This window comes from Platalea leucorodia (genome assembly GCF_965183815.1).
Source record: "Platalea leucorodia genome assembly, chromosome: 1".
NCBI classification, from domain to species: Eukaryota; Metazoa; Chordata; class Aves; order Pelecaniformes; family Threskiornithidae; genus Platalea; species Platalea leucorodia.
Window position 1 is genome coordinate 168631884 of NC_138823.1, and position 26762 is coordinate 168658645.

Consider the following 26762-nt stretch of genomic DNA (forward strand, 5'->3'; position numbering starts at 1 on the left):
GGCATCAGGGCTGTGGCTGAGGTGGCTGGTGAGGGGCGCTGGGAGGTCCCAGCCCCTCTCGGTGCCTGCCCAGAGCCCCCCATGCCCTGGGGGGCCGGCAGCCCCGTTTCCCCCCGGCCCCGGCTCACCGGGGGGTCTCGCACCGGCAGGACGGGCGCTGCGTGTCCCCGGAGGAGTGTCCCTGCCACCACGGCGGGCGGCTGTACCGGCCCAACGACACCATCGTCCGGGACTGCAACACCTGGTGAGACCCCCCCCAAGCCCTCCCGGTGACGCCGAGGGTGCTGTGGCCGTGCCGGCGCTCAGCTCCGTCCCCCGCAGCGTGTGCCGGCGGCAGCACTGGCACTGCGGCCGGGAGGAGTGCGCAGGGACCTGCGTGGCCACGGGGGACCCCCACTACGTCACGTTCGATGGGCGAGCCTTCTCCTTCCCGGGGGACTGCGAGTACCTGCTGGTGCGTGAGACCGCCGGCCTCTTCGCCGTCACCGCCGAGAACGTCCCCTGCGGCACCAGCGGCGTCACCTGCACCAAGTCGGTGGTGGTGGTGATGGGCAACACCGTGGTGCACATGCTGCGGGGTGAGGGGACGGGGGGCCCACGGGGACGGGGACGTGCCGGGGGTCACCGCCCCTGACAGCCCGGCCTGTCCCAGCAGGGAGGGACGTGACGGTGAACGGGGTCTCGGTTCGCCCCCCCAAAGTCTACAGCGGGACCGGGCTGACGCTGGAGCGCGCCGGCCTCTTCCTCCTCCTCCTCTCCCGCCTGGGGCTGGCGGTGCTCTGGGACGGAGGTGAGACCCGCCGGGAGGGCTCGGCGGGGTCCCCGGGCCAGCTGTGCCGTGGGGGGCCGCCGGTGCCGAGCGCCGTGCCGTGCCGTCCCAGGCACGCGGGTGTACGTCCGGCTGGAGCCGCAGCACCGGGGCCGCGTGGCCGGGCTCTGCGGCAACTTCGATGGCGACGCCGAGAACGATTTCGCCAGCCGGCAAGGGGTGCTGGAGCCCACCGCCGACCTCTTCGGCAACTCCTGGCGCCTCAGCCTGCTCTGCCCCGAGGTTGACAGTGCCGATGCTCTGCACCCCTGCACCGTACGGATGGGGACGGGGAACCGGGGACGGCTGCGGGGACGGTGGCGGGAGGCAGGCCGGGGGGCAGCCCCGGCGTCCGGCTGGCCGAGGGACGGCGTCTGACGGCAGCACCGGTCCGCAGGAGAGCCCCCACCGCGCGCCATGGGCCCGCCGGCGCTGCAGCATCCTCCGGCAGCGGCTCTTCGCGCCGTGCCACGACGCGGTGCCGTGCCAGCGCTTCTACGACTGGTGCGTCTTCGATGCCTGCGGGTAAGTGCGGGGCCGGCAGCGGGCAGGGGGTCCCCAAGGCAGGGCAAGGGGGTCCCGCCACCCCCACGCCACCAAACCCGGCGCCCGCCCGCCACGCGTTGCCGGCAGCTGCGACTCCGGGGGGGACTGCGAGTGCCTGTGCACGGCCATCGCCACCTACGCCGAGGAGTGCGGCCGGCGCGGCATCCACATCCGCTGGAGGAGCCAGGAGCTGTGCCGTGAGTCGCCGTCCCCGTCCCGCTGGGCGCCCGGTCGAGGCTGGGGGGAGCCCAGGGGGGTCCGGGCGGGGGCCAGGTTGGGTCCCATGGCTGATCCAGACGAGCGATGGGGCTGGGGGGGGGCAGGACCCCACTGTGGGGCTGTGGGGAGGGAGCGGGGCCTGGCGGCTGTGGGGCAGGGGGGTCCCTGCCCAGCCCGATCCCCCTGTCTCCAGCCCTGCAGTGCGACCGGGGGCTGGAGTACAGCGCCTGCGGCCCCCCCTGCCCCCCAACCTGCCGCGGCCTCGGCCGGGAGCCCCCCGAGCACTGCCGGGGGCTGTCCTGCCTGGAGGGCTGCTTCTGCCCCCCGGGGAGGGTCCTGCACGGTGAGGCTTGGCGACGGCGCGGGGTTGGCGTGGGGCTGGTGTGGGGTGGTGTGGGGCTGGGGTGGGGCTGGCATGGGGATGACATGGGGATGACGTGGGGCTGGTGTGGGGCTGGTGTGGGGCTGGCATGGAGCTGGAGTGGGGCTAGCGCTGTGTGGCATGGGGCCGGCTTGGGGCTGATGTGGGGCTGGTGCTGGGTGGTGTGGGGCTGGCGTGGGGCCAGTGTGGGGCTGATGTGGGGCCGCCCCATGCTGAGCTCGCACCCGACTCCCCCCTCCCGGCCGTGGGGCTCCGCGCCCACCCTGCCCCGACCCCCTCCGGCCCACGGCTCCGCTCCGTGCTGCGGGGTCTGACCCAGCTTTGGGTGCCGGTGGCTCAGCCCGGCTCAGCCTGGCTCGATCTGGCTCGGCCGCGTGCCGGGGCCGGGTCACCGCGGTCCGATGCCTCCTGCCCTCCCCGCTGGCAGAGGGTGGCTGCATCGAGCCCGCCGAGTGCCCGTGCTTCTGGGACGGCTTCGCCTTCCCGGCCGGTGCCACGGTGCAGCAGGGCTGCAAGAACTGGTGAGTCCCCGCCTGGCACGGCACTGGGCCGGTGCAGCCATCTGGCACCCACCGGCAGCCAGGACGGCAGGGAGCACCCTGGGGCTGAGCCATCGCCGTCCCCGCAGCACGTGCGCGGCGGGCCGGTGGCATTGCCCGCCTTCACCGGAGCCCTGCCCGGCTGAGCCGCGTTGCGCCGAGTGGGAGTTCGCCTGCCGTGCCGACGGGCGCTGCGTGCCGGGCGCCTGGCTCTGCGACAACGAGGAGGACTGCGGGGACGGCTCGGACGAGCTCTGCGCCCCGCGCTGCGCCCCGCACCAGCACCGCTGCGCCGACGGGCGGTGCCTGGCCTGGGCCGCCCGCTGCGACGGCGTGCCCGACTGCCCCGACGGCTCCGACGAGGGCGGCTGCCCGCCCCCGGCCTGCGCCCCCCCCGAGTTCGGCTGCGCCAGCGGCCGCTGCCTCCCCCCGGAACGCGTCTGCGACGGGGAGCTGGACTGCGGCTTCGCCGACGACTCGGATGAGGCAGGCGAGTGGCCCCGCGGCTGCGCCCGGGGTCCCCGGGGAGGTGGGGGGCATTGCGGGGGTCCTGGGTCCCGGAGCAGTGGGGTGCAGGACTGGGCTGCAGGCGGGCTGTGCCCCATGGCGAGGGGGCCTGAGCCCCCCATCCCTGGGGGTCTGTGCCCCACGGCGGGGGTCCCTGACTGCCGCTGCCACCGCAGGCTGCAGCCCGAGCTGCGAGGCGGGCGAGTTCCGCTGTGCGGTGGGCCGGTGCGTGCCGTACCCACACCGCTGCGACGGCCGCGATGACTGCGGCGACTTCAGCGACGAGCACGGCTGCGTCTGCCCCCCCGGCCACTTCCAGTGTCCTGACGCCCGGTGCCTGCCCCCGGCTGCTGTCTGCGACGGCAACCGCGACTGTGCCAACGGCACCGACGAGGCTTTCTGCCCAGGTGAGAGGCAGCGGGGCTGAGCCCCCCGCCGGGACCCCCTGCCTGCGGCGGCATCGCCCCATGGCACCGTCCCCCACCAGAACGGGTGACCTGCGCCCCCGGGCAGCTCCCCTGCCCCGACGGCTCCTGCATTGACGAGGCCACAGTCTGCGATGGTGTCCGCGACTGCCGGGACGGCTGGGACGAGAGCCCGGCGGGGTGCGCGGCGGCACTGCCCGCTGCCGTGCTCACCACACCCACCAACGGCTCGGCAGGTGAGGGGTGGCGGTGCCGGGGGTCTTGCCGGGAGCACCCGGCTCTGCGCCAGGATGGCAGCCGGTGGGGATGGGGGTGCGATGGGGACCACCCGGCCGGGCACCCCATGGTGACCCACCGCCCCCAGCGCCGGTGTGCGGCCCCTACGCCTTTGCCTGCGGCAGCGGGGAGTGCGTGCCGCGGGGCTGGCTCTGCGACGGCGAGGCCGACTGCCCCGACGGCAGCGACGAGCTGGGCTGCGCCGCCGGCTGCGAGCCCGGCCGCTTCCCCTGCACCCACGGCACCGACTGCGTCCCCTACGACCACCTCTGCGACGGCGTCCCCCACTGCCGCGACCGCTCCGACGAGAGCACCGACCACTGCGGTGAGCCACGGCGGGGTCCCCCCGCTGCCCCCCTGCCCACCGGCGCGGCGGGATGCTCTCGGGGGACCCCCGCGGCGTCCCGCCTGATGGTGCCCTGGCCCCGGCGCAGGCTCTACTGCCATCCCACCGTGCCCGGGGCACTTTGCCTGCGACGACGGCGTGTGCCTGAACATGTCGAGGGTCTGCGACGGTGCCACCAACTGTCCCCGCGGCGAGGATGAGCTGGCTTGTGGTGAGGGGCTCCCCGTGACGGGAGGGGGGTGGCGGAGGGCAGCGCTGGGGGTCGCGGCTAGGGGTGGCCACCCCACCGTGGCCACCCTGTGTCCCCTCCGCAGAGAGCCACGTCCCTGCTGGCGGCAGCAACCGGACGGGGGGTCCCTGCGCCGAATACGCCTGCGGTGGGGGCGAGTGTGTCGCCTTCCAGCAGGTACAGGGGCCACGGGGGACCCCCGCCCCTCCCGGTGCTGCCGCGGGGTCCCTGCGGCGCTGCCGCCCCCACCCCGGCTCAGCATTGCCCCGGTGCCGCAGGTGTGCGACGGGGTGCCGGACTGCGGGGCCGGGGGGGACGAGTGGGACTGCGGGGTCTGGGGGCCCTGGGGGCCCTGGGGCGCCTGCACCCGCTCCTGCGGCCCCGGCCTGCAGCGGCGCGTCCGGGGCTGCCACCAGCGCCGGCCTGGCGTCCTGCACCGGTGCCGCGGGCAGGCTGCGCAGGAGCGGCAGTGCTTCAGCATCGCCTGTCCCGGTGAGCAGGGCTGCCGGCGGGGACCGAGGGAGCCGGGGGGCTGGCACGGGGGACCCCGTGGCTGGGGCGCCTGGGGGATTTGGGGGTCCCTGTGGCTGAGGCTGCCCAGGGGATTTGGGGTGTCCCATGGGGGTTCCCATGGTTGGGGCGCCTGGGGGATTTGGGGGTCCCTGTGGCTGAGGCTTTCAATGGGATCTGGGGGTTCCCACAGCTGGGGCTGCCCGGGGATTTGGGGGTTCCCATGGGGGTTCCCATGGCCAGGGTGCCTGGGGAGTTTCGGGGTTCCCATGGGAGTCCCCAGTACCCCCCAGGGACACCTCAGTACTCCCCTATAGCATCCCAATACCCCTCTAGATCACCCCAGTCCCCTTTGGGACACCCCCATACCCCCGGGGCACCCCAATAACCCCCTCTAGGACCCCATTATCCCCTGGAGAACCCAAATATCTCTGTAGAGTACCCCAATACTCCCCCAGATCACCCCAAAGTTCTGCCCGGGGGGGGTCTGGGGATTTCCGTGGCCGCAGTGATGTGGGGGTTCCCACAGCTGGGGGGATTTGGGGGTTCCCGTGGTTGGGGCTGCCCAAGGGGTCCCATGGCCGGGGTGATTTTGGGGATTTGGGGTTCCCACCCCCGGGACTGCCGGGGGGATTTGGGGCGTCCCTTGGCCAGCAGTACCGGGGGGCTGGGGGGTCCCATGGGTGGGGGAGCCGGGGGGTGCGGGTAGGGGGTATGGGCAGGGGGTGCCCACCCTCACGCCTCTCCCTCCGCCCGCAGTGGACGGCGCCTGGAGCGAGTGGGCGACCTGGTCCAACTGCACGGGGGGCTGCGGCGGGGTGCGGCTGCGGCGGCGGGACTGCCGGCCCCCCCAGAACGGCGGCCGCCCCTGCGCCGAGCTGCCCGGGGGGGACCCCGCCGCCTTCCAGATGGGTGGGTGCCGGTGGGGCGGGGGGCTCCAGGGGCTGGCGGGGCTGCGGGGGTCCCAGCGGGGCGGGTGGGCTGCGGGGGTCTGACCCCCTCCTCCCTCCCCAGGCGCCTGCGAGCCGGGGGGCTGCCCCAACGCCTCCACCTGCCCAGGGGGGCTGCGGCCCCGGCCCTGCGCCCCCTGCCCCGCATCCTGCACCGAGCTCGCCGCCGGCGTCGAGTGCCGGCAGGACCGGCCCTGCAGCCCAGGTGAGGTGGGGGGGACCAGGGGGCTGCGGGGACCCTGAGAGACCCCCGGCCTTGGGGTGGGCGAGGGGCCGGCGGCGGCGCACCCACCCAGCTGCTCGCCCGCCCGGCAGGGTGCTGGTGCCCGGCGCGGCTGGTGCTGGACGCCGGCAGCGGCCGGTGCGTGCACCCGCGGGAGTGCCCCTGCCAGGCCGGGGGGCTGCGGTACCGGCCGGGGCAGCTGGTGAAGGTGAACTGCCGCCTCTGCATCTGCCTGGACGGGCAACTGCGGCGCTGCCGCCAAAACCCCGACTGCACCGGTAGGTCCTGGCACGCGCCGGCAGCACCGCGATGGCAGGCAGGGCCTGGCGGGACCCCCGCTAACCCGGTGCCCCCCATGCTGGCAGTGCACTGCGGCTGGTCAGCGTGGTCAGCGTGGGGCGAGTGCCCGGGGCCCTGCGGCACCCAGAGCGTCCAGTGGTCCTTCCGCAGCCCCACCAACCCCAGCCGCCGCGGCGGCGGCCGGCACTGCCGCGGCATCTACCGCAAGGCCCGCAGGTGAGGCGGCGGGCGCGGGGGGTGGCGAGCAGCTGGGTGGGCTCCCCGCCGACCTCCCTTCTCCCACAGGTGCCAGACGGCGCCGTGCCGGCAGTGCCAGCAGCAGGGCCGGCGGCGAGCCCCAGGGGAGCGCTGGCGCGTGGGGCCCTGCCATGTCTGCCAGTGCCTGCCCAGCCTGGCCGTCCGGTGCTCGCCCTACTGCCCGCACCGCCCCGCTGGCTGCCCCCAGGTGAGGGCTGGGGGTGCTGGGGCATCCCCGGGGGGACAAGGGGACCCCTCCCTGCTGCTGCCGGTGCTGGTGATGGTGACGGTGACGTCTCGCAGGGCCAAGTGCTGGTGGAGGGCCACGGGGACTCCTGCTGCTACTGCAGCCCGGCGGGTGAGTCGGGGGGAGCGGGTGCTGCGGCGGGGGGGGTCCGGTCCCCACGGCATGGGGGCTGCCCCAGCACCGGCTGCACCATGGCTGTCCCCGCTGCAGGTGACAACGGGACGGCCGTGCCCCCCGTGCCGACGACGGAGCCTCCCTCTGCCGCGCCGGCAGAGGCCCCCGGCAGCCCCCTCCTCACCTTCCCGCTGCCTCCCCTCGGTGGTAAGCGAGACCCCCCCTCACCGCGGGGCTGCCGGCTGCAGGCAGGGTGCAGGCAGCCGGGGAGCAGGGGCTGCACCCCGCCGGCCCCCCCCGACCCCGCGCCCTCCGTCCTGGCAGATCCCTGCTACCGCCCGCTGGGCATCGCCTCGCTGCCCGACGGCAGCTTCGCCGCCTCCTCGGAGCAGGCGGGGACCCCTGCCCGCGCTGCCCGCCTGCACGGCGGCGACCCCGGGCAGGAGCTGCGGGGCTGGGCCCCCCCGGACGATGCCTACCCGGCGCTGCTCTCCGAGCCCCCCTTCCTGCAGCTGGACCTGCTGGAGCCCACCAACATCACCGGTGGGTGCCCGTCCGCAGGCACTGCCCGTCCAGAGCCCCGGCCGTCACCGGCGGTGGCAGTGCCGACACGTGCCGCGCTGTCCCCTGGCAGGGGTGGTGGTGCAGGGAGCCGGCTCCTCCGATGCCTTCGTCACCGCCTTCCTGCTGCAGTTCAGCGCCGATGGCGCCCGCTGGCACCGCTACCGCGAGGTCACCGCCGGCGGCCAGCCCCAGGCCAAGGTGCGCGGGTGGGCGCTGGGGGGTGCGCGGGGCTGGCACCCCCCTCCGCCCGTCCCTGCCTGCACACCCCTGCCTGTCCCCCCACAGCTCTTCCAGGGTAACTGGGATGCCGGCACGCCGGCGGTGCGGCTGCTGGGCCGCATGGTGCAGGCACGGCACGTCCGCATCCTCCCCCGGGACTTCCACAACCGCATCGTCCTGCGCGCCGAGCTGCTGGGCTGCCCCCCAGGTACGGGGGGGCAAGGGGGGACCCCCCTCACCCCCATGGGACCCCTTCTCCTGCCCACCACTGCCCTCTCCCCAAAGTGCCCCCTGCCCAGCCCGGGGCCGTGCCGGCGACGGTGCCAGTGGTGCCGGTGACAGCGCCGGTGGCGACGGTGACAATGGCGGTGACACCAAGCCAGCGCCCCTGCGGCACGGGGGAGTTCCGGTGCGGGAACGGGGGCTGCGTCCCCGGGGGTCCCGGCGGGGCCCTGTGCGACGGCGTCGACGACTGCGGCGACCTCTCGGATGAGCTGCCCTGCGGTGAGCAACGCGGGGTCTGGTGCCATGGGGAGGTGGCCGGCACCACCGTGGGTCCGGCACCGTGGGGGGCCACCCTTGACACCGCTGCCCACCCCATGCAGGCCTGGCCCCCCCGGTGACCCCCCTGGCACCCGGGCCGTGCCCCCCATCCCGCTTCGCCTGCCCGGTCTCCGGCAGCTGCCTCCCGGCATCCCAGAGGTGCGATGGTGTGACCGACTGCCCCGACGGCACCGATGAGGCCGGCTGCGAGGCCCCCGGCAGCGCCAGGTACCGGTGCCGGGAGGGTGGGGGTCCCGCGGCAGCCGGGGTGTCGGGGTGGGTGACACCTAATCGCCGGCTCTGCCTCTTCCAGCCCCATGGCCCCTGCGGCAGCCGGCGTCCTGGTGCCGACCGCCCAGCTGCCATCGGTGCCCCCCGCCACGGTGAGCCCCGGGGGGCTGGGGGGTGGGGGGGGGATGGGGAGCGACAGTGGGTGACGGCTGTCTGTGCCGGTGCAGGTGTCCCCCGGGGCGGGCACCCGGCTGCGCACCGAGGGCACCGAGCCCCCCACCGCGGCCGAGGGCCCTCCCCAAGCCGGGGCCACCAGCCCCGTGGTGCCGGGGGGCACGGAGCCAGCGCCGGCCGGCCTGGCACGCCTGGGCCCCCCCGCCACCTTGCCACCCCCCAGCACCCTGCCAACGGGCACCGGCCCCCCCGGGGGGCCACCCTCTGCTGGACCCCTGCCAGTGCCCCCCCGGGCCACGGCACCGCCCTCCCTGGCTCCGACGGGGGTCCTGTCTCCGAGCCCCCCAGGTGAGGGGTTCCCGGGGCGTGGGGGGCGAGGACGTGACGGGGCACCCCGGGGAGTGGGGTGGGACGTGGGTGTCCGTGGGGCAACGGGGGGGGCAGCACCCCGGCTCGCTGCTGTGGGGCTGGGGGTGACCCGGGGCCAAGGGGGCTGTGGGGCTGGGGGTGCTGTGGGATCAGGGCGCCATAGGGTTGGGGGTGTTGTGGGGCCAGGGGTGCTATGGACTGGGTGCTGTGGGGTTGGGGTGCTGTGGGTTTAGGGGTGCTGCGGGGCTGGGGGTGCCATAGGTTTGGGGGTGCTGTGGGGTCTGGGGTGCCATGGGCTGGGTGCCATGGGTTTGGGGGTGCTGTGGCATCTGGGATGCCGTGGGGTCTGGGGTGCTGTGGGGCTGGGGTGCTGTGGGGTTGGGGCACCCTGGGTTGGTGTGCCATGGGTTGGGGTGCTTTGGGGTTGAGGGTGCTGTAGGGCTGGGATGCTGTGGGGTTGGGATGCTGTGGGGTTGGGGTGCTGTGGGGTTGGGGTGCCATGGGTTGGGGTTGGGGTGCTGTGGGGTTGAGGGTGCTGTAGGGCTGGGATGCTGTGGGGCTGGGGTGCTGTGGGGTTGGGGTGCTGTGGGGTTGAGGGTGCTGTAGGGCTGGGATGCTGTGGGGCTGGGGTGCTGTGGGTTGAGGGGTGCCGTGGGTTGAGGGGTGCCGTGGGCCGGGTGCCGCGCTCAGCCCCACACACGGGGGTCCCCCCGACTCCCCAGGGCCAGCCCTGCCCCGGCTGCTCTGCCCGGGGGGCCGGGTGCCCTGCGGGGCGCTGGGCTGCCTGGATGCGGCCCTGCTCTGCGACGGGCGCCAGGACTGCCCCGACGGCTCCGACGAGAGCGACTGCGGTGAGCCGGGACCCCCGGGACCCCCACGGCTGCGGGGACCCCCCCAACCCTGCCCCTGAGCCCCACTCCCTGCCCGCTCCGCAGGCGGCCCCCCCGCCTCCGCCAGCCCCCCGGCCGGGGTCCCCCCCGCCTGCGCCCCCAAGCAGTTCCCCTGCGGCGGCGGGGGCTGCCTGCCCCCCGAAAAGCGCTGCGACCTGCGCCCCGACTGCCCCGACGGCTCCGACGAGAGCGACTGCGGTAGGCGGGGTGGGGGGACGGCGATGGGGACCCCCCCGTCTCGGGGTGTCTGCCCCTGGCCCCCCCGGCCCTGCGGCATCCCACCACTTGCCTGCCCTGCCCGGGGGGCTTTGGGGTTGGGGGGCAGCAATGCTGGGGGGGATCGAGGTGGCTGGGGGGCACCGAGGTTGGGGGGCCGAGGCTGGGGGGCAACAACGCTGGGAGGATGAAGGTTGGGGGTCCCAGGCTGGGGTCACCAAGGCCGGGGGTCACGAAGGGTGGGGGGGTCCGAGGATGGGGGCCAGGGACCCCCGGGGTTGTGGGGCCCCCCCAGGGCAGCCCTGACCCCCGTCTCCCCCCCAGCCGACTGCGTCCTGTCCCCGTGGGGCGGCTGGGGTCCCTGCAGCCGCTCCTGCGGGCTGGGGGTCACCCTGCGGCGGCGGGCGCTGCTGCGGGGGGCCCTGCCCGGGGGGGGCTGCGCCCGCCCCCGCCTCGACACCCGTGCCTGCTTCCTCCGCGCCTGCCCAGGTACCCGCTCCCAGCCGGGACCCCCGTGGGCCGGGAACCCCCATGGGCCGGGACCCCCGTGGACCAGGACCCCATCCTGGGCTGGGACCCCCATAATGAGCTGGGACATCCCCCCCCCTCCCCCGGAGCCAGGACCCCTATTCCAAGCTGGGACCCCCATCATGGTCCAGGACCCCCCATGGGCTGGGACCCCCATCCTGGGCCAGGACCTCATCCCAGGCTGGGACCCCCATAATGAGCCAGAACCCCCCTCCCGGAGCTGGTACCCCCATCCTGAGCTGGGACCCCCATCATGGCCTGGGACCCCCATAATGAGCCAGGACCGCCCCACCCCGGAGACAGGACCCCCATCCCAAGCTGGGACCCCCATCACAGGCTGGACCCCCATCACGGGCTGGGACCCTCCCATCCCCAGGCCAACGGGGGGTCCCCAATGGCGGGGGGGTCCCCAATGGCAGGGGGTCCCCAATGGCGGGGGGCCTGGGGGCCCGTGCCCAGGGTGGGGGGGTGGCAGGGGTCCCATGGCGGAGCAATGGGGCAGGACGGGTGAGGGGGTGCCCGTGCCCCCCCTTGCCCCCCGCTCTCCCCAAGTGCCCGGCAGCTGGGCGCCCTGGGGGTCCTGGTCCCCCTGCGATGCCGAGTGCGGGGGGGGCGTGCGGAGCCGGGAGCGGAGCTGCAGCGACCCCCCCCCAAAAAACGGGGGGCCGCCCTGCCCGGGGAGGCCCCTCCAGAACCAGCCCTGCAACCTGCAGCCCTGCGGGGACCCCCCAGGTACGGGGGGACGGGGGGACCCCATGCCGGGGCGCAGGCAGCCGGCAGCGGGGTGCCGGGGGGAGCGCCCCGTCCCTGAGCACCCCGTGCCCCCCCCCAGCCTGCGGCCCCCCGATGGTGTTTGTGCGGGCGGGGGGCTGCGAGGGGGCGCGGGTGCCCCCCTGCCCCCCGACCTGCGGGGACCTCGGCACCAACGGCTCCTGCCCGAGCCCCTGCCAGGACGGTGAGTGCCGGGGCTGGGGGCGGCATGGGGGGCCGGTGCCGGTGCCGCCGGTGCTGAGGGCACGCCACCGGGCAGGCTGCCGGTGCCCGCCGGGGCTGTACCTGCAGGACGGCGGCTGCGTCAACGCCAGCCGGTGCCGGTGCCACCTGCCCGGGGAGCAGCGGCTGCCCGGCGAGGTCTTCATGCGGGGCTGCCGCCGGTGGTGAGCGCCGACACCGTGACCCCGCGCCCTGCCTGCACCCCGGCGCTGCCCGCAGGCCGGGCTCGCCGGGGGTGTCCTGCGCCCATCGCCACGGCTGAGCCCGGTGCCCGTCCCCAGTGTGTGCCAGGACGGGACGGTGACGTGCGAGGATGTGGCCTGCGCCGTGGCCTGCGGCTGGTCCGCCTGGTCGCCCTGGACCCGCTGTGACGGTGGCTGCGGCATGGGGACGCAGGAGAGGTTCAGGTGCGGGGCCGGGGGGGACCCTGCCCCACGGCACCGGGGCGGCGGTGCCCCACGGATGGGGCGGCCACGCGGTGCCTTCCCGCAGGTCGCCCTCCAACCCCGCGGCAGCTGCCGGCGGAGACCCCTGCGCCGGGGAGGCCCGGGAGGTGCGGGAGTGCCATGAGCCCTGCGGCACCGGTAAGCACCCACCGAGCCCCACGACAGCACCGGCGGTGGCGGGGGCTGTGCCGGTGCTGGCCCAGGGACCCCCACACCCAGTGCCGTGGTGGCTCAAGTGCCACGTGTCTGTCTGTCCCTGGCAGAGCCCAGCACCGGCTGGAGCGCCTGGACGCCCTGGTCCGAGTGCTCCGCTCCCTGCGGCTCTGGCGAGCAGAGGCGGCACCGGGCCTGCGCCCCACCGGCACACGGGGGCCCCGACTGCGCCGGCCCCCATGTCCAGACACGGGACTGCAGCACCCAGCCCTGCCGAGGTGGGTGCCCCGTGCTGGGCAGCGCCGGTGATGGCCGATGCCCGGCCCCGCTGCCCAGCAGCACCGGCGGCAGACAACCGGTGGCTCTCCTTGCAGCACGGTGCCCGGGGGACATGGTCTACCGGACGGCGGAGGAGTGCCAGCGCGGCGGGGGGCCCTGCCCGCGGCTCTGCCTGGACCTGGGCGCAGGCGTGGAGTGTGCCGCGCTTTGCCACGACGGCTGCGCCTGCCCGGCCGGGCTCCTGCTGCAGAACCAGAGCTGCGTGCCGCCCGGGCACTGCCTGTGCTACCACCGCGGCCGCCTCTACCGGCCCGGCGACACCGCCGCCCTCGACGCCTGCAACAACTGGTGCGGATGCGGCCGCCGGGCCCTGCCCAGGGGTCCCGCCGGCGTCCCCCCCGCTGACCCCCGCCTCTCTTGCAGCACCTGCACGGCCGGGGCCATGGTGTGCGGCACGGAGCCCTGCCCAGGTACCGCGGAGGCGCTGGAGTTGGGTGGGGGTCCCGGGGTGCCCGCTGCGCCGGGGGGGCTCCCGGCAGGGCGACGCGGCGCTGGCACAGCGCTGTGCCGTGCAGTGCCGTGCGGAGCAGGGGGTGACGCGGGTGGCCGGCAGTGCCACATGGCGCCATGCGGTGCAGTGTGGGCGATGCGGTGGGGCGCAGCGGATCCCCCCGGGGCCCTTTTCCCAGGGGCTCTGGGTGTCAGGGCTGGCGTCGGCGCTGGTGCATCGCCGGCAGAGCCGGCAGCCCCCGGTGCCATCCCGCTCTCCCACCCGTGCCCGCAGAGGCGCCGTGGGGCGCGTGGTCCCCGTGGGGGCCCTGCAGCGTCTCCTGCGGCGGGGGCGAGCGGCTGCGCCGGCGGCAGTGCCACCGGCCGCCGTGCCCGGGGCTGGGCCTGCAGAGCCAGATCTGCAACACCCAGGTGTGCCGGGGTGAGTGCCGGCCCCCCGCCCTGCCCCACACCCCTGCCCCATAGCCTGCCCCCCGCCCCGGCGCGGTGCTGAGCCCCGGTGCTGGCGCAGAGGCGGGCTGCCCGGCGGGGCGGCTGTACCGCGAGTGCCGGCAGGACGAGGGGTGCCCCTACAGCTGCGCCCACCTGGCCGGGCGGGTGGGCTGCGTGGCGGGGGGCTGCCAGGAGGGGTGCCACTGCCCCCCCGGCACCTACCTGCACCGCGGCGCCTGCCTCGCGGTGAGCCCCCGCCCCGCGGTGCCGCCCCGGACCCCCGCGGCCAAGGGTGGTGGGGGGTGCTCCCGGGGGTGGGGGTGCTCCCCGGGTCCATGGGGTCTCCGTGGGGCCATGGGTGCCCTTGGGGCTGGGGGGGGTCCCGGGGGCCATGGGGGTTCCCCGGGGTGGGGGGTGCTCCCCGGGTCCATGGGTGCTCCCTGGGGCAGTGGGGTCTTCTTGGGGTGGTGGGTGCTGGCTGGGTCCGTGGGTGCTCCGGGGGTCCATGGGTGCTCCGGGGGTCCATGGGTGCTCTCCAGGGTAGTGGGTGCTTCTTGGAGCTGGGGGGGGTCCCCAGGGCCATGGGTACTCCTGGGGGTGGTGGGTGCCCCCGGGGGTCTGTGGGTGCTCCTGGGGTCCTGGGGTGCTCCTGGGGTCCATGGGTGCCCCCAGATCCATGGGTGCCCCCCGGGTCCATGGGTGCTCCTGGGGTTGGTGGGTGCTCCCGGGGTCCATGGGTGCCCCCGGATCCATGGGTGCCCCCCAGCTCCATGGGTGCTCCGGGGGTTGGTGGGTGCTCCCGGGGTCCATGGGTGCCCCCGGGTCCATGGGTGCTCTCCATGTCTGTGGGTGCCCCCCGGGTCCGTGGGCGCCCCGGCGCAGCGGGCGCGATGGCGGCTGCACGCAGGATTGCCCCTGCCTGCTGACGGCGGAGCTGCTGCGGGAGCTGCAAGAGGGCTGGGCCGCCCCCCCCGGCCCCGGCGCCCCCGGCCCCACCGCCCCCGGCCTCGCCCCGGGCCAGGAGCTGCCCCCGGGCACCACCATCCAGGCGGCCTGCGGCAACTGGTGAGCGCCCCGCGCCCGCCCCTGTGCCCGCGGCCCCTCCCCACCACCCGCGGCCCTTCCCCACCACCCAGCACCCACGGCCCTTCCCCACCACCGTGTGCCCTGCTGCCCTTCCCCACCACCCAGCACCCCACTGCCCGTCCCCAGCACCCACAGCCCTTCCCCATCATCCTGCACCCCACTGCCCTTCCCCACCACCTTGTGCCCTGCTGCCCTTCCCCAGCACCCAGCACCCCACTGCCCTTCCCCACCGCCTGGCATCCTGCTATCCTTCCCCACCACCACGTACCCCACTGCCCTTCCCCACCACCCCAGTGCCCATCCCCAGCACCCGCGGCCCTTCCCCATCATCCTGCACCTCACTGCCCTTCCCCATCCTCCCACGGCCCTTCCCCAGCACCCCACCACCCTTCCCCACCGCCTGGCACCCTGCTGTCCTTCCCCAGCACCCTGCACCCCTCTGCCCTTCCCCACCACCCCATTGCCCTTCCCCACCACCCATCACCCCGCTGCCCTTCCCCACCACCCCACTGCCCGTCCCCAGCACCAGGCACCCCGCTATCCTTCCCCACCACCACGTACCCCACTGCCCTTCCCCATCACCCCGCTGCCCTTCCCCACCACTCGCGGCCCTTCCCCACCACCCGTTGTCACCCTGCCCCGCGGCGCTGCCTGACGCCGCCCCTGCCCCAGCACCTGCCTGCACGGCCGCCTGCGCTGCTCGGAGCCGGGCTGCCGGCGGGACGGGGGTTTGGGGCCCTGGGGCCCCTGGAGCCCCTGCTCGCCCAGCTGCGGGGGCTTGGGGCTGATGACCCGACGGCGCGGCTGCGCCAGCCCCCCGCCCGCCAACGGGGGCCGCGGCTGCGCCGGGCCCCTCACCGACAGCAAGTTCTGCCAGAGCCCCGACTGCCCCGGTGGGTCAGCGCCCGCGGCCGTGGGTCACGGCCCCAGTGCCGTGGGTCGCAGCCCCATCCCCGTGTCCTGCCATGGGTCACGGCCCCTCTGCCATGGGTCCCAGCCTCAGTCCCGGCCCCTCTGCCATGGGTCCCAGCCCCATCCCTGTCCCCCCTGCCGTGGGTCGCAGCCCCATCCTCATGTCACACTGTGGGTCCCAGCCCCATCCCTGTCCCCTTGGCCCTGCCATGGGTCCCAGCCCCATTCCTGTTCCCTCTGCCATGGGTCCCAGCCCCATCCTCGTGTCACACCATGGGTCCCAGCCCCATCCCTGTCCCCCCTGCCGTGGGTCCCAGTCCCATTCCTGTCCCCTCTGCCATGGGTCCCAGCCTTCATCCTCTTGGCCCTGCCATGGGTCCCAGCCCCATCCCTGTCCCCCCTGCCGTGGGTCCCAGTCCCATCCCTGTCCCCCCTGCCGTGGGTCCCAGCCCCATCCCCTCTGCCCCACGGGGCTGTGGGTCCCACCGCCCCAGCCCAGCGGGGGCCAGGGGGTGCGGGGGTGTCACCGCCTTTGCTCTCCCCCCGCAGCGGTGACCGTCCCCACGCCGGAGCCCGGCCCCACCGCCCCAGGTACAGGCTGCGTGGGGGGGACGCTGCCTCAGGACCCCCGGCCCCAGGGTCTCTGGGATACGGGGGGACCCCGCGCCCCTGGCTGAGCCCGGAGCCTTCGTCCCGGGCCAGGCGTCGAGGAAGAGGAGGGTTTCGGCCCCTGGTCCCCCTGGACCCCCTGCTCCCAGACCTGCACCCGCCCCGAGGCTCCGGCCACCAAGAGCCGCAGCCGCTCCTGCAGCGGGGCTGGGGGCTGCGGCGGGGAGAGCGTCCAGCGGCGGCCCTGCAACCTGCCCCACTGCGCAGGTGGGGCTATGGGGGGCCCTGCCCCACTGCATGGGGAGCTATGGGGAGGGGAACCTGCCCCACTGCGCAGGTGGGGCTATGGGGGGCCCTGCCCCACTGCCTGGGGGGCTACGGCGGGGGAACCTGCCCCACTGCCTGGGGGCTTTGGGGGGGTCCCTGCCCCACTGTGCAGGTGGGGCTATGGGGGGGTCCCTGCCCCACTGCATGGGGAGCTATCGGGGGGGGAACCTGCCCCACTGCACAGGTGGGGCTATGGGGGGCCTGCCCCACTGCATGGGGGGCTACGGGGGGAAACCTGCCCCACTGCCTGGGGGGCTTTGGGGGGGTCCCTGCCCCACTGTGCAGGTGGGGCTATGGGGGGTCCTGCCCCACTGCGCAGCGGGGCTATGGGGGGGGGGGTCCCTGCCCCACTGTGCAGGGATGGGGGGGTCCCTGCCCCACTGCATGGGGGACTATGGGGGGGGGAACGTGCCCCTCTGCATGGGGAGCTATGGGGGGGTCCCTGCCCCACTGCATGGGGGGGCTGGGGGGGTCCCTCTGCCCCCCGCCCGGGCTCTGGGGGCTGCGGGTGCCGCCGTCGCCACCCCCGGTGTCCCCACAGCCGCGTCCCCCTGCGCGGACGAGGCCTGCGCCGGCCGGGACTGCCGCTGGACGCCGTGGGGGCCGTGGGGCGGCTGCTCCCGCAGCTGCGGCGGGGGGCTGCAGCTCCGCCTGCGCGCGTACACCCCCCCCGGCCCGGGGGGCCGCTGGTGCCCCGGCATCCGCAGCGCCAACGCCCAGCGCCGCTTCTGCAGCCTGCGGGCCTGCAAGGGTGGGGGGCGAGGGGGGCCGGGGGGGCCGGTTGGGGGGCAGAATGGGGGGATTGGGGGGCTGGTTGGGGGGCTCAGGGGACTGGTTGGGGGGCTGGGGGTCTGGTTGGGGGGCTGTGGGACTGTGGGGCAGCATGGAGGGCTTGGGGGGGCTGGTTGGGGGGCAAAGGGGGTCTGGGGGTCTGGTTGGGGGGCAGCATGGGGGGCTTGGGGGGCTGGTTGGGGGGTTGGGAGGCTGGTTGGGGGGCTATGGGGCAGCATGGAGGGCTTGGGGGGGCTGGTTGGGGGGCGAGGGGGACTGGTTGGGGAGGGCTGGTTGGGGGGCGAAGGGGGCCTGTGGGGCTGATTTGGGGCAGCATGGGGGCTTGGGGAGGCTGGTTGGGGGGTGAAGGGGACTGGTTGGGGTCTGGGGAGGGCTCAGGGGGCTGATTGGGGGGCAGCATGTGGGGCTGGGGGGCTCTGGGGGACTTGGGGGGCGGCGTGGTGGGGTCCGGGCGGTGCCCCCCATTTGACGCCCCACGGCGCGGCAGTGGACGGCGCCTGGTCGGCCTGGGGCCCCTGGTCGCGGTGTGACCGGACCTGCGGGGGGGGCCGCGCCGTCCGCAGCCGCTCCTGCACCCGACCCCCCCCGAAAAACGGGGGGCGGCCCTGCCCCGGCGAGCGGCACCACCTGCGCCTCTGCAACCCCCGGCCCTGCGGTACCGCGCGGGGGGCGCGGGGGGGCGCGGGGGGCTGCAGGGGTGATGGGGGGCTGCAGGGGGACATGGGGGGTGCAGGGGGACGTGGGGGGCTCGGGGAGTTGTGGAGGGCTTGGGGGGCTGCAGGGGCTGTGGGGGGCCTTGGGGGGCTTGGGGGGCTATGGGGGACTCAGGGGGCTTGGGGGACTCGGGGGGCGGCAGGGGGGCATGGGGGACTGTGGGGGGCTGCAGGGGGGCTGCAGGGGCTTGGGGAGCTGCAGGGGGACATGGGGGGGCACGGGGGGATTGGGGGGCTGCAGGCGGACATGGGGGGACATGGGGGGCTTTGGGGGGCTCAGGGGGCTGAAGGGGGGCATGGGGGGCTGCAGGGGGCTGTGGAGGGCTTGGGGGGCTCAGGGGGGCTGCAGGGGGACATGGGGGGGCTCAGGGGGCTACAGGGGGCTTTGGGGGGGCTTGGGCAGGCTCGGGGGGCTTTGGGGAGCCACGACGGCGCTGGCGGGGGCTGACGGCCGGGTCTGCCAGGGGAGCGCTGCCCGCCCGGCATGGCGCTGGTGGCCTGTGCCAACCGCTGCCCGCGGCACTGCCGGGACCTGCAGGAGGGCCTGGCCTGCGGGCAGGAGGAGCGCTGCCAGCCCGGCTGCCGCTGCCCCGACGGTGAGTCCTGCCCTCGGCGCGGGGGTCCCCAGGGCCGGGGCTGCCCGAGGGGGGCCCTGCTGCGGGCATCGACCGAATGCACCGGGGAGCTGCACCGGTGCCGTGCTCGCGGGCACGGCCCTGCCTGCGCTGCAAGCGCCGGCGGCGTGGGGATGCACTGCCAGCGCTCGCGGGCAGAGCTGCCCCTGCACTGCAAGCGGGCAGAGGTGTGCGTGCACTGCAAACACGCCGACAGGCAGAGCCGTCCGTGTGCTGCAGCTGCGTCCAGTGCTGGGAACGCGCTGCAAACGCAGAGCTGCCCGTGCACTGCAAGCGCTTGCAGTGCTGGGAATGCACTGCCAATGCCTGCAGAGCCGCCTGTGCACTGCAAACACGCTGGCAGGCAGCACTGTGCATGCACTGCCACTGCATCCAGTGCTGGGAATGCACTGCAAACGCAGAGCTGCCTGTGCACTGCAGACACTTGCAGTGCTGGGGACACACTGCAAGCAGAGGCAGAGCTGTGCGTGCACTGCAACCTCACGCGGTGCCAGGAATGCACTGCCAACGCTTGCAGAGCTGCCTGTGCACTGCAAACATGCTGACAGGCGGAGCTGCCTGTGCACTGCAAACGCACGCAGTGCTGGGAATGCAGAGCTGCCCGTGCACTGCAAACGCACGCAGTGCTGGGAATGCAGAGCTGCCCGTGCACTGCAAACGCATGCAGTGCCGGGAATGCACCGCAAGCAGAGGCAGAGCTGCCGGCGCGCTGAGCTGCCCGCACGGGGCTGGCTGCAGCAGGCCAAGGGTGACTGGGCACAGCATGCACACGCATGCACACGCATGCTCGCACGCGCGTGCGCCCCGGGGGTGCCAGCCCTGCGCCTGTGCCCGAGCCCCCCGTCCCCGCAGGCACCCTGGAGCAGGACGGGGGCTGCGTGCCCCCCAGCCACTGCGAGTGCACGGACGCGGCGGGGCACGGCTGGGTGCCGGGGAGCCGCCACCGCGACGGCTGCAACAACTGCAGCTGCGCCGGGGGCCGCCTGCGCTGCAGCCGCGGGGGCTGCCCCCCGCCCCCCTGCCAGTGGAGCCGCTGGAGCCGCTGGGCGCCCTGCAGCGTCACCTGCGGGGACGGGCAGCAGGCCCGCTTCAGGTGACACCGCGCACGGGGACGCGGCACCCAGGGGACATGGCACCCGGCGGGCGGACACATGGCACCCAGGGGACACGGCACCCGGGGGGACACACGGCACTTGGTGGGGGGACACACGGCACCCAGGGGACATGGCACCCGGGGGACACACGTGGCACCTGGGGGGGGGCTACAGGAGGGGACACAGCCCCTAGGGGACATGGCACCTGCAGGACACAGGGCACCCAGGGGACACATGTGGCACCCGGGGGACATGGCACCCAGGGGGGACATGTCGCACTCAGGGGACACATGGCACCTGGTGGGGGGGGACATGGCACCCAGGGGACACATGGCACCCAGGGGACATGGCACCCAGGGGACACTCGGCACCTGGGGGACACACGGCACTTGGGGACGGGCTGCGGGGCGGGAGCTGCTGTGACGCCCACGGGTGCCAGGCGGGCCCTGCTCCCGCAGGCCCCCCGTGCCGTGGGTGACCCCCGTGTCCCCCCAGGACCCCCACCGCGGAGACGGGGGCTGGCGAGTGCGGGGGCCCGGAGGAGCAGAGCCGGGGCTGCGCGGCGGGGCCCTGCCCGCCCCTCTGCCCGCAGGCCGGCGGCGAGCGGCGCCTGGGCGAGAGCTGGCCGCAGGGCGAGTGCCGGCGATGGTCAGTGCCGGGGCCGGGGGGCCGGGGCCCGCCTGCTCCCCCCCCACCCCACCCACCCACCCACCGTGTCCCCCCACAGCACCTGCACCCCCGAGGGCACCCAGTGCCACGACGTCCCCTGTGCCGGTGAGTGGCCACCCTGCTGCCGCGCCGGGGGAGGCACCGGCGTCCCCGTGGGTGCCGGGACCGTGTGACCCCCCAAAGCCGGAGAGGCCGGTGCAAACCCCCCGGGACCCCCAAGCCCCGTGGGATGGAGGGGACCCCGGGCACTGCGGCGGTGGCTTTGGGGTGCCGCGTCCCCCGTAACGTGCCGTGTCCCCCCCAGGGTCGGGGGGCTGCGCCTGGGGCCCCTGGAGCCCCTGCTCCCGCTCCTGCGGCACCGGCCTGGCCGCCCGGGAGGCTGCCTGCCCCTGCCCGACCCCCGGCCCTGCCTGCGGCCCCGGCCCCAGCAACGGCACACGCCGGGAGGTGTCGGCGTGTTACCTGCGCCCCTGCCCAGGTGAGGTGCCGGGGCGCGGCGGGGGGCTCGGTGGGGTCCCTGCCCGCCGTCACCCCCTCCCTGCCCGCCGCAGCCGCCTGCCCCTGGAGCCCCTGGAGCCCCTGGAGCCCCTGCTCCTGCCAGGCCCCGTGGCAGCACCGGCACCGGCACCGGCAGGGCCCCGCCAGCTGCGCCGGGCTGGACGTGCAGAGCCGCCACTGCGACACCTCGGGGTGCTCGGGTGAGCGAGGGGGCTGCCGGCGTCCTGCCCATCCCCGCGCGCCCGCTGCCTGCGCCCTGCCCGTCCCCAGCGCTCCGGCGGGGTGCCCCGGCCCTTCCCGGCTCCCTGCCTGCACCCTGCCCGCGCCCTGCCCATCCTGTGCGTTCACTGGCGTGTCCTCGCCCATCCTGAGCGCTCCCTGCCTTGTCCCTGCCCATCCTGTGGCCTTCCTGCCTGCTCCTGCCTGTCCCCATGCCCTCACTGGGCTCCCCCTGCCTGTCCCCATGCCTGCCTGCCCTGCCTGTCCCGTGCAGGTCTGCCTGCCCCTGCCTGTCCCAGGCGCTGCCTGCGGTGCCCCTGCCCGTGGGGGGCTCCTGCCTGACCCCCTGCCCGCAGAGGGCAGCTGTGCCCCCCCCTTCCAGTACCACCCCTGCGGCCCCCCCTGCGCCCGGCTCTGCTCCGGCCGGCAGCACCCTGAGCTCTGCCCGCAGCCGCCCCCCTGCCTGCCCGGCTGCGCCTGCCCGCAGGCAAGAGCGGGCAGGGGTGGGCAGGGGCTGCGGCACCGGGGAGGGGGTTCCTGGGGATGGAGTGGGACGGGATGGGGTGGGATGAGATGGGATGGGATGGGATGGGATGGGGTTGGGATGGGATGGGATGGGGATGGGACGGGGATGGGGATGGGATGGGATGGGGATGGGATGGGGATGGGACGGGGATGGGGATGGGATGGGATGGGGTGGGATGGGGATGGGAGGAGATGGGAGGGGATGGGGATGCGATGGGATGCGATGGGATGGGATGGGGATGGGATGGGGATGCGATGGGATGGGATGGGGATGGGATGGGGATGGGATGGGATGGGATGGGGATGGGATGGGGATGCGATGGGATGGGATGGGGATGGGATGGGGATGGGATGGGATGGGATGGGGATGGGGATGCGATGGGATGGGATGGGGATGGGGATGCGATGGGATGGGATGGGATGGGATGGGATGGGAGGAGATGGGGATGGGCTGGGGGCAGGAGAGCCTGCAGCCCGCGGGGCCGTGGCGAGACGCGGGTGCCCACGTCCAGCTGCCACCGAAGAGGCAGGAGGGGCGGGGGCTGCAGGGGGGGGCACCCGTTCCCCAGTCCCCCCGTGCCCCCCTCATGGCCCCCGTCCCGCAGGGGCTGCTGGAGCAGGCTGGGGGCTGCGTGCCCCCCACGCAGTGCGGCTGCCTGCACCCCGGCGGCCCCCAGACCCTGGCTGCCGGCGACACCGTGCTCCTGGGCTGCAAGCAGTGGTGAGCGGGGCCGGGGGGCAGCCCCACGCGTGGGGGGCCGGGGGCAGCGCCGGGGCGGAGGCGGCTCACCCGCTGTTCTCCTCCCAGCCTGTGCCAGAACGGGACCCTGCGGTGCAGCGGCGAGGGCTGCCAGGGTGAGCGCGGACCCCCGGCCCCGCAGAGCCCCCCGCCCTCGGCCCCACCTCCCCGGCCCTTTCCCTCCGCCCAGGGACCCCCTGCATCCCCCCGTGGGGTGGGGACCCCGCTCTGCCCCTGCCCGCCCCACACGGGTGGGGGTTGCCCCCTCCCCGTCCCTCCGGCTGGGGCGTCCCGGGGGGTCCCCAGCGGCTCCGTGTCCCCCCAGGGCTGCTGCCGCTGAGCCCCTGGTCGGAGTGGACGCCCTGCGGCCCCTGCCTGCCCCTGCCCACGCTTGGCCCCGGCACCCTCGCCCAGCTGCTGGCCCAGCCGGGGACGGTGGAGGGGACGCCGGCGGGGGTCTCGGCCCTGGCCGCGGTGCAGCATCGCTACCGAACCTGCCTGGACCCCCAGACCGGGCTGCCCTGGGCCGGCGATGGGGCCGCCTGCTCGGCCGAGCTGCAGCAAGAGCGGCTCTGCCCGGACCCCAACGTCTGCCAAGGTACCGGGGGGCTGCAGATGCTGTGGGCACCGTGCCGGGACGGAGGCGTCCCCGCGGGGCCGGTGACACCCGCCTCCCGCAGACCCCTGCCTCTGGAGCCCCTGGGGTCCCTGGGGACCCTGCCAGGACCCCTGCAGCGGGGGCTACCGCCTGCGCCAGCGCCAGCCCCGGCACCCGGCGGGCAGCCAGCAGTGCCGCGGCGCCCACTCCCAGACTGAGAGCTGCAACGCCGCCGTCTGCCCAGGTAACCCCCGCCCCGGCACCCCGGGCACCCCCGCGCACTGGGGGGGTCGGGGTGGGCGTCGTGCCCCCGCTGCACCCCGACACCCGGCCCGGTGCCCAGGGGAGGCGTGCGAGGAGCGGGGACGGGCCTTCACCGCGTCCTGCGCCAACGGCTGCCCCCGCGCCTGCGCCGACCTCTGGCCCCACGTCGAGTGCCTGCAGGGGCCCTGCCGGCCTGGTACGTGCCCCGCACCGCTGCCCGTCCCCCCCAGCTGCCTGCAGCCCCCCGCCCCATAGCACAGCCCCCTGCCCCACACCCCCCATCGCCGCCGTGACACCCCCTCTGCCCCGCGGCACTGGCACCGGCTGCCCCGTGGCACACCGGTGCACCCATGCCCCGCTCCGTGCATCCCCGCGGCAGAGCCCCCGCTGCCCGCCGGGGGCTCGGGACCACCCGCAGCACCCACGGGTGCAGTCCTGCTCCTCTCTGCCCCCACAGGGTGCCGGTGCCCCCCGGGGCAGCTGCTGCAGGACGGGGCATGCGTGGCCATCACCGAGTGCCGCTGCGGGCTGCCCGTCGCCAACAGCAGCCGGGAGCTCCGGCCGGGGCAGGCGGCCGAGCTGGAGTGCCACAACTGGTGGGTGCCATGGCGGGGGGACGCGGCGGCAGGACGGGCACAGCTGTGCCGCGTGGCAGAGCCCCTGGGCAGGGTGCTGATGCCGGCGTCACTCCCGGTGCAGCACCTGTGGGAACGGGACCTTCGCCTGTCCAGCCGCAGCATGTCCCTCCTACGGGCCCTGGTCCCCATGGGGGCCCTGCTCCCGCAGCTGCGGCGGCGGCAACACCTCCCGGCACCGCGACTGCCAGGAGAGCCCCGGCGGGGTGCCCTGCGGTGCTGCTGGCACGGAGGAGACGGCTGAGTGCAACCCGCAGCTGTGTCCCGGTGAGCACCGCCATGGTGGTGGGTGGTGGGCCGGTGGGATGGTGGCATGGCAGGATGGTGGGATGGTGGGACAGCAGGATGGCGCTGAGCCCGCGCTCCCCCCGCAGCCGGCTGCCGGCTGAGCCCCTGGTCCCCATGGAGCCCCTGCAGCGCCAGCTGCGGCGGCGGCACCTCCGAGCGGCACCGGGAGCTGCTGCCGGGCCCAGGGAGCCAGGAGGAGCCGTGCCCCCTCCTGCCGCTGCTGCTGCTCCGTGTCTGCAACGCCCGCAACTGCTCGCCGGGTAGGGGGGCCCAGCCAGGTTTGGGGGAGTGGGGGCCCTTGGGGAGCCAGGGAGCTGCGGCTTTGCCGGCTGAGCCACGGCACGACGGCAGGTACTCGGCCGGGGCTGGGGGGGTCGTGCCGCAGCCGCCCCCTCCTCGCCCCGCAGAGTGCCCCGGCGGGCAGGTGTACGGGGACTGCGCCAACGCCTGCCCCCGCGCCTGCGCCCACCTCCGCCCGGGGACGCGGTGCGTGCCGGAGAGCTGCCAGCCCGGCTGCGCCTGCCCGCCTGGCCAGGTATGGCTGTGCCCCCCTCAGCCCCCCCACAGCCCCCGGGGACCCCGCTGCCACCCCGGGGACCCCACTGCCACCCCGGGGACCCTGCTGCCCCTGGCCACCTTGGGGACCCCGCTGCCACCCCAGGGACCCCACCGACACCCAACACCCACCCTGGGGACCCCACCTCCACCCTGGGGACCCTGCTGCCACCGGCCACGCTGCTCCTTGCCTCCCCCAGGAAACCCCTCCTGGGTGGGGGGTCCTGGGGGGCCGGGAGGGGCCTGGCGCAGGTGGGGGGTCCCCGGACACCCTGGGTGCCCCCCAGGTGCTGCAGGACGGGGCCTGTGTCCCCCCCGAGCTGTGCCGCTGCCGGCTGCCCCCCGCCCTGCCCGGGGCCCACAACCTCTCGCGGGCGCAGCAGCAGCAGGAGCACCCGCCGGGCAGCCGCCTCCAGCTCCGCTGCAACAGCTGGTGGGTGCCGCGGCCCCGGCATCGCCCCGGGGACCCTCACCCCGCGCGGGTGGCCGAGCCGGGGGCCGGCTGGGTGCCGATCCCCCCCTTCTCTCTCTCTGCAGTGTCTGCATCCGCGGCGCCTTCAACTGCTCCCAGGAGGACTGCAACGGTGAGAGACCCCCGGCCCCAGCCCCGGCCCCCGCCCCGTGCCGTGGTCCCCGTGCCACAGCCGCCACGTCTCGCCCCCCCCGCAGTGGACTGCCTGTGGTCCCCATGGTCGCCCTGGTCCCCCTGCTCGGTGACGTGCGGGACGGGCGAGCGGCTCTCCCGCCGGCACCCGCTCCGGCAGCGCCAGTACGAGGGGGCAGAGTGCCTGGGGCCCCCCACCCGCCGGACCCCCTGCAGCCTCCCCGACTGCCGTGAGTCCCCTCGCCGGCCCTCGACCCCAGGGGGTGGCAAGGGAGGGGACAGAGCTGTCACCCGCAGGGTGCCAGCCCCAGCCTGGGGCCGAGGCAGCCACCCCTGCATCCCGTACTGTGCCGGTGATGGTGACAGTGCCATGCCCTGTGCCACACGCAGCCTGTCCCGCGGGTGAGCACTGGCAGGGCCCCGACGCGCCGGCCGGCTGTGAGCGGAGCTGCCAGGACACCTTCGGCGAGCCACCACGCAACTGCAGTGGCCCCCTGGCCCCCGGCTGCGCCTGCCAGCCCGGCCGCTACCGCAACAGCACCGGCCACTGCGTCCCGGCCGCCCTCTGCGAGTGCCGGCACCGGGGGCGGCTCCACCAGGTGAGCGGTACCGGGGGTCCCTCGTGCCGGGGGTGCCCCACTGCACCCCCCCGGCCGGGCTGAGCCCTGTCCCCCCTCCCTGGCCAGGCTGGCAGCGAGTGGCAGGAGGAGTGCGAGACGTGCCGCTGCGTGGACGGGCAGGCTGCCTGCACCGCCGGCTGCGCCCCCCTCGCCTGCCCCGAGGTCTGGGGCGCTCGTGGGGAAGGGGGGCACGTGGGCAGGGGGTGCCCGTGGGCAGGGTGCTTTTGTGGTGAGGGGGCCCGCAGGGGCAGGGGGCTGAGGCCACCGTCTCGGCAGGGCGCGGTGAAGGTGCGGGAGCCGGGCAGCTGCTGCCCCGTCTGCCGGGAGGAGTGGCTGGGTAAGGTCCCCGCGGCCCACGGTGGGGCTGAGCGCCCACCGGGACCCCACGGCCTGGCCCCACGCGCTGCTGGGGCAAGGCGTCGTGGTGGCGCGGGCGGCGTGGGCAGCCCCACCGCCGCGTCCCCCCCTTGCAGAGGAGCCGTCCTCCATGTGCCGGCGCTTCACCGAGCTGCGCACCATCGCCAAGGGCCCCTGCGTCCTGCCCGCCGTCGAGGTCAGCTACTGCGCCGGCCGCTGCCGCTCCCGCACCACCGTCACCCCCGAGGTCAGCGGCGCCGGGGGGCTCGGCTGGGCCCGGCCGTGGGTCTGGGGGGCAGGAGCAGGGGGAGTCTCCCCGGTTTGGCCCCCCCAGCACCCACGCGTCCCTCGGCAGGAGCCGTACCTGCAGAGCCTCTGCGAGTGCTGCAGCTACCGCCTGGACCCCGGCAGCCCCGTCCGCGTCCTGCGCCTGCCGTGCCCCGACGGGCGAGTCAAGCCCGTGGTGTTGCCCGTCATCCACAGCTGCCAGTGCAGCAGCTGCCAGGGTGAGCGGGGATCCGGGGGGGCAGGACCCCAGCCCCCCGCCCGGCGGGGGGGTGCAGCCCCCCGAGCCCCCTGACCCCCTCTCCCGCAGGCGGGGATTTCTCCCGGCGCTGA

The 26762-nt window shown here is 75.7% G+C and overlaps 1 protein-coding gene across 1 annotated transcript in view; it reads left to right on the forward strand.

Moving 5' to 3' along the window:
• The window catches only part of LOC309598867 (SCO-spondin-like), a gene marked incomplete at both ends in the record, with an annotated part of 34161 nt that extends 7399 nt beyond the window's left edge, over nt 1–26762 (forward strand). The window contains 67 exon segments of the mRNA XM_082329880.1: nt 150–244; nt 322–578; nt 656–790; nt 882–1084; nt 1206–1333; nt 1442–1551; nt 1767–1916; nt 2383–2476; nt 2584–2984; nt 3178–3408; nt 3489–3662; nt 3791–4027; nt 4137–4259; nt 4363–4454; nt 4556–4769; nt 5547–5699; nt 5802–5942; nt 6053–6238; nt 6326–6476; nt 6546–6705; nt 6801–6855; nt 6955–7065; nt 7183–7401; nt 7493–7620; nt 7708–7849; nt 7984–8145; nt 8247–8412; nt 8498–8589; nt 9681–9809; nt 9870–10046; nt 10389–10553; nt 11145–11324; nt 11623–11749; nt 11867–11992; nt 12078–12169; nt 12295–12462; nt 12559–12811; nt 14288–14470; nt 15260–15384; nt 15953–15994; nt 16881–17090; nt 17619–17786; nt 18309–18440; nt 19332–19572; nt 20069–20221; nt 20301–20347; nt 20547–20644; nt 20844–20940; nt 21316–21446; nt 22090–22205; nt 22293–22339; nt 22549–22821; nt 22904–23065; nt 23165–23281; nt 23543–23681; nt 23785–23987; nt 24095–24268; nt 24416–24543; nt 24851–24996; nt 25101–25147; nt 25233–25397; nt 25558–25766; nt 25854–25949; nt 26064–26124; nt 26261–26391; nt 26500–26650; nt 26740–26762. Of these exon segments, the coding sequence (XP_082186006.1) occupies nt 150–244; nt 322–578; nt 656–790; nt 882–1084; nt 1206–1333; nt 1442–1551; nt 1767–1916; nt 2383–2476; nt 2584–2984; nt 3178–3408; nt 3489–3662; nt 3791–4027; nt 4137–4259; nt 4363–4454; nt 4556–4769; nt 5547–5699; nt 5802–5942; nt 6053–6238; nt 6326–6476; nt 6546–6705; nt 6801–6855; nt 6955–7065; nt 7183–7401; nt 7493–7620; nt 7708–7849; nt 7984–8145; nt 8247–8412; nt 8498–8589; nt 9681–9809; nt 9870–10046; nt 10389–10553; nt 11145–11324; nt 11623–11749; nt 11867–11992; nt 12078–12169; nt 12295–12462; nt 12559–12811; nt 14288–14470; nt 15260–15384; nt 15953–15994; nt 16881–17090; nt 17619–17786; nt 18309–18440; nt 19332–19572; nt 20069–20221; nt 20301–20347; nt 20547–20644; nt 20844–20940; nt 21316–21446; nt 22090–22205; nt 22293–22339; nt 22549–22821; nt 22904–23065; nt 23165–23281; nt 23543–23681; nt 23785–23987; nt 24095–24268; nt 24416–24543; nt 24851–24996; nt 25101–25147; nt 25233–25397; nt 25558–25766; nt 25854–25949; nt 26064–26124; nt 26261–26391; nt 26500–26650; nt 26740–26762 (9942 nt within the window).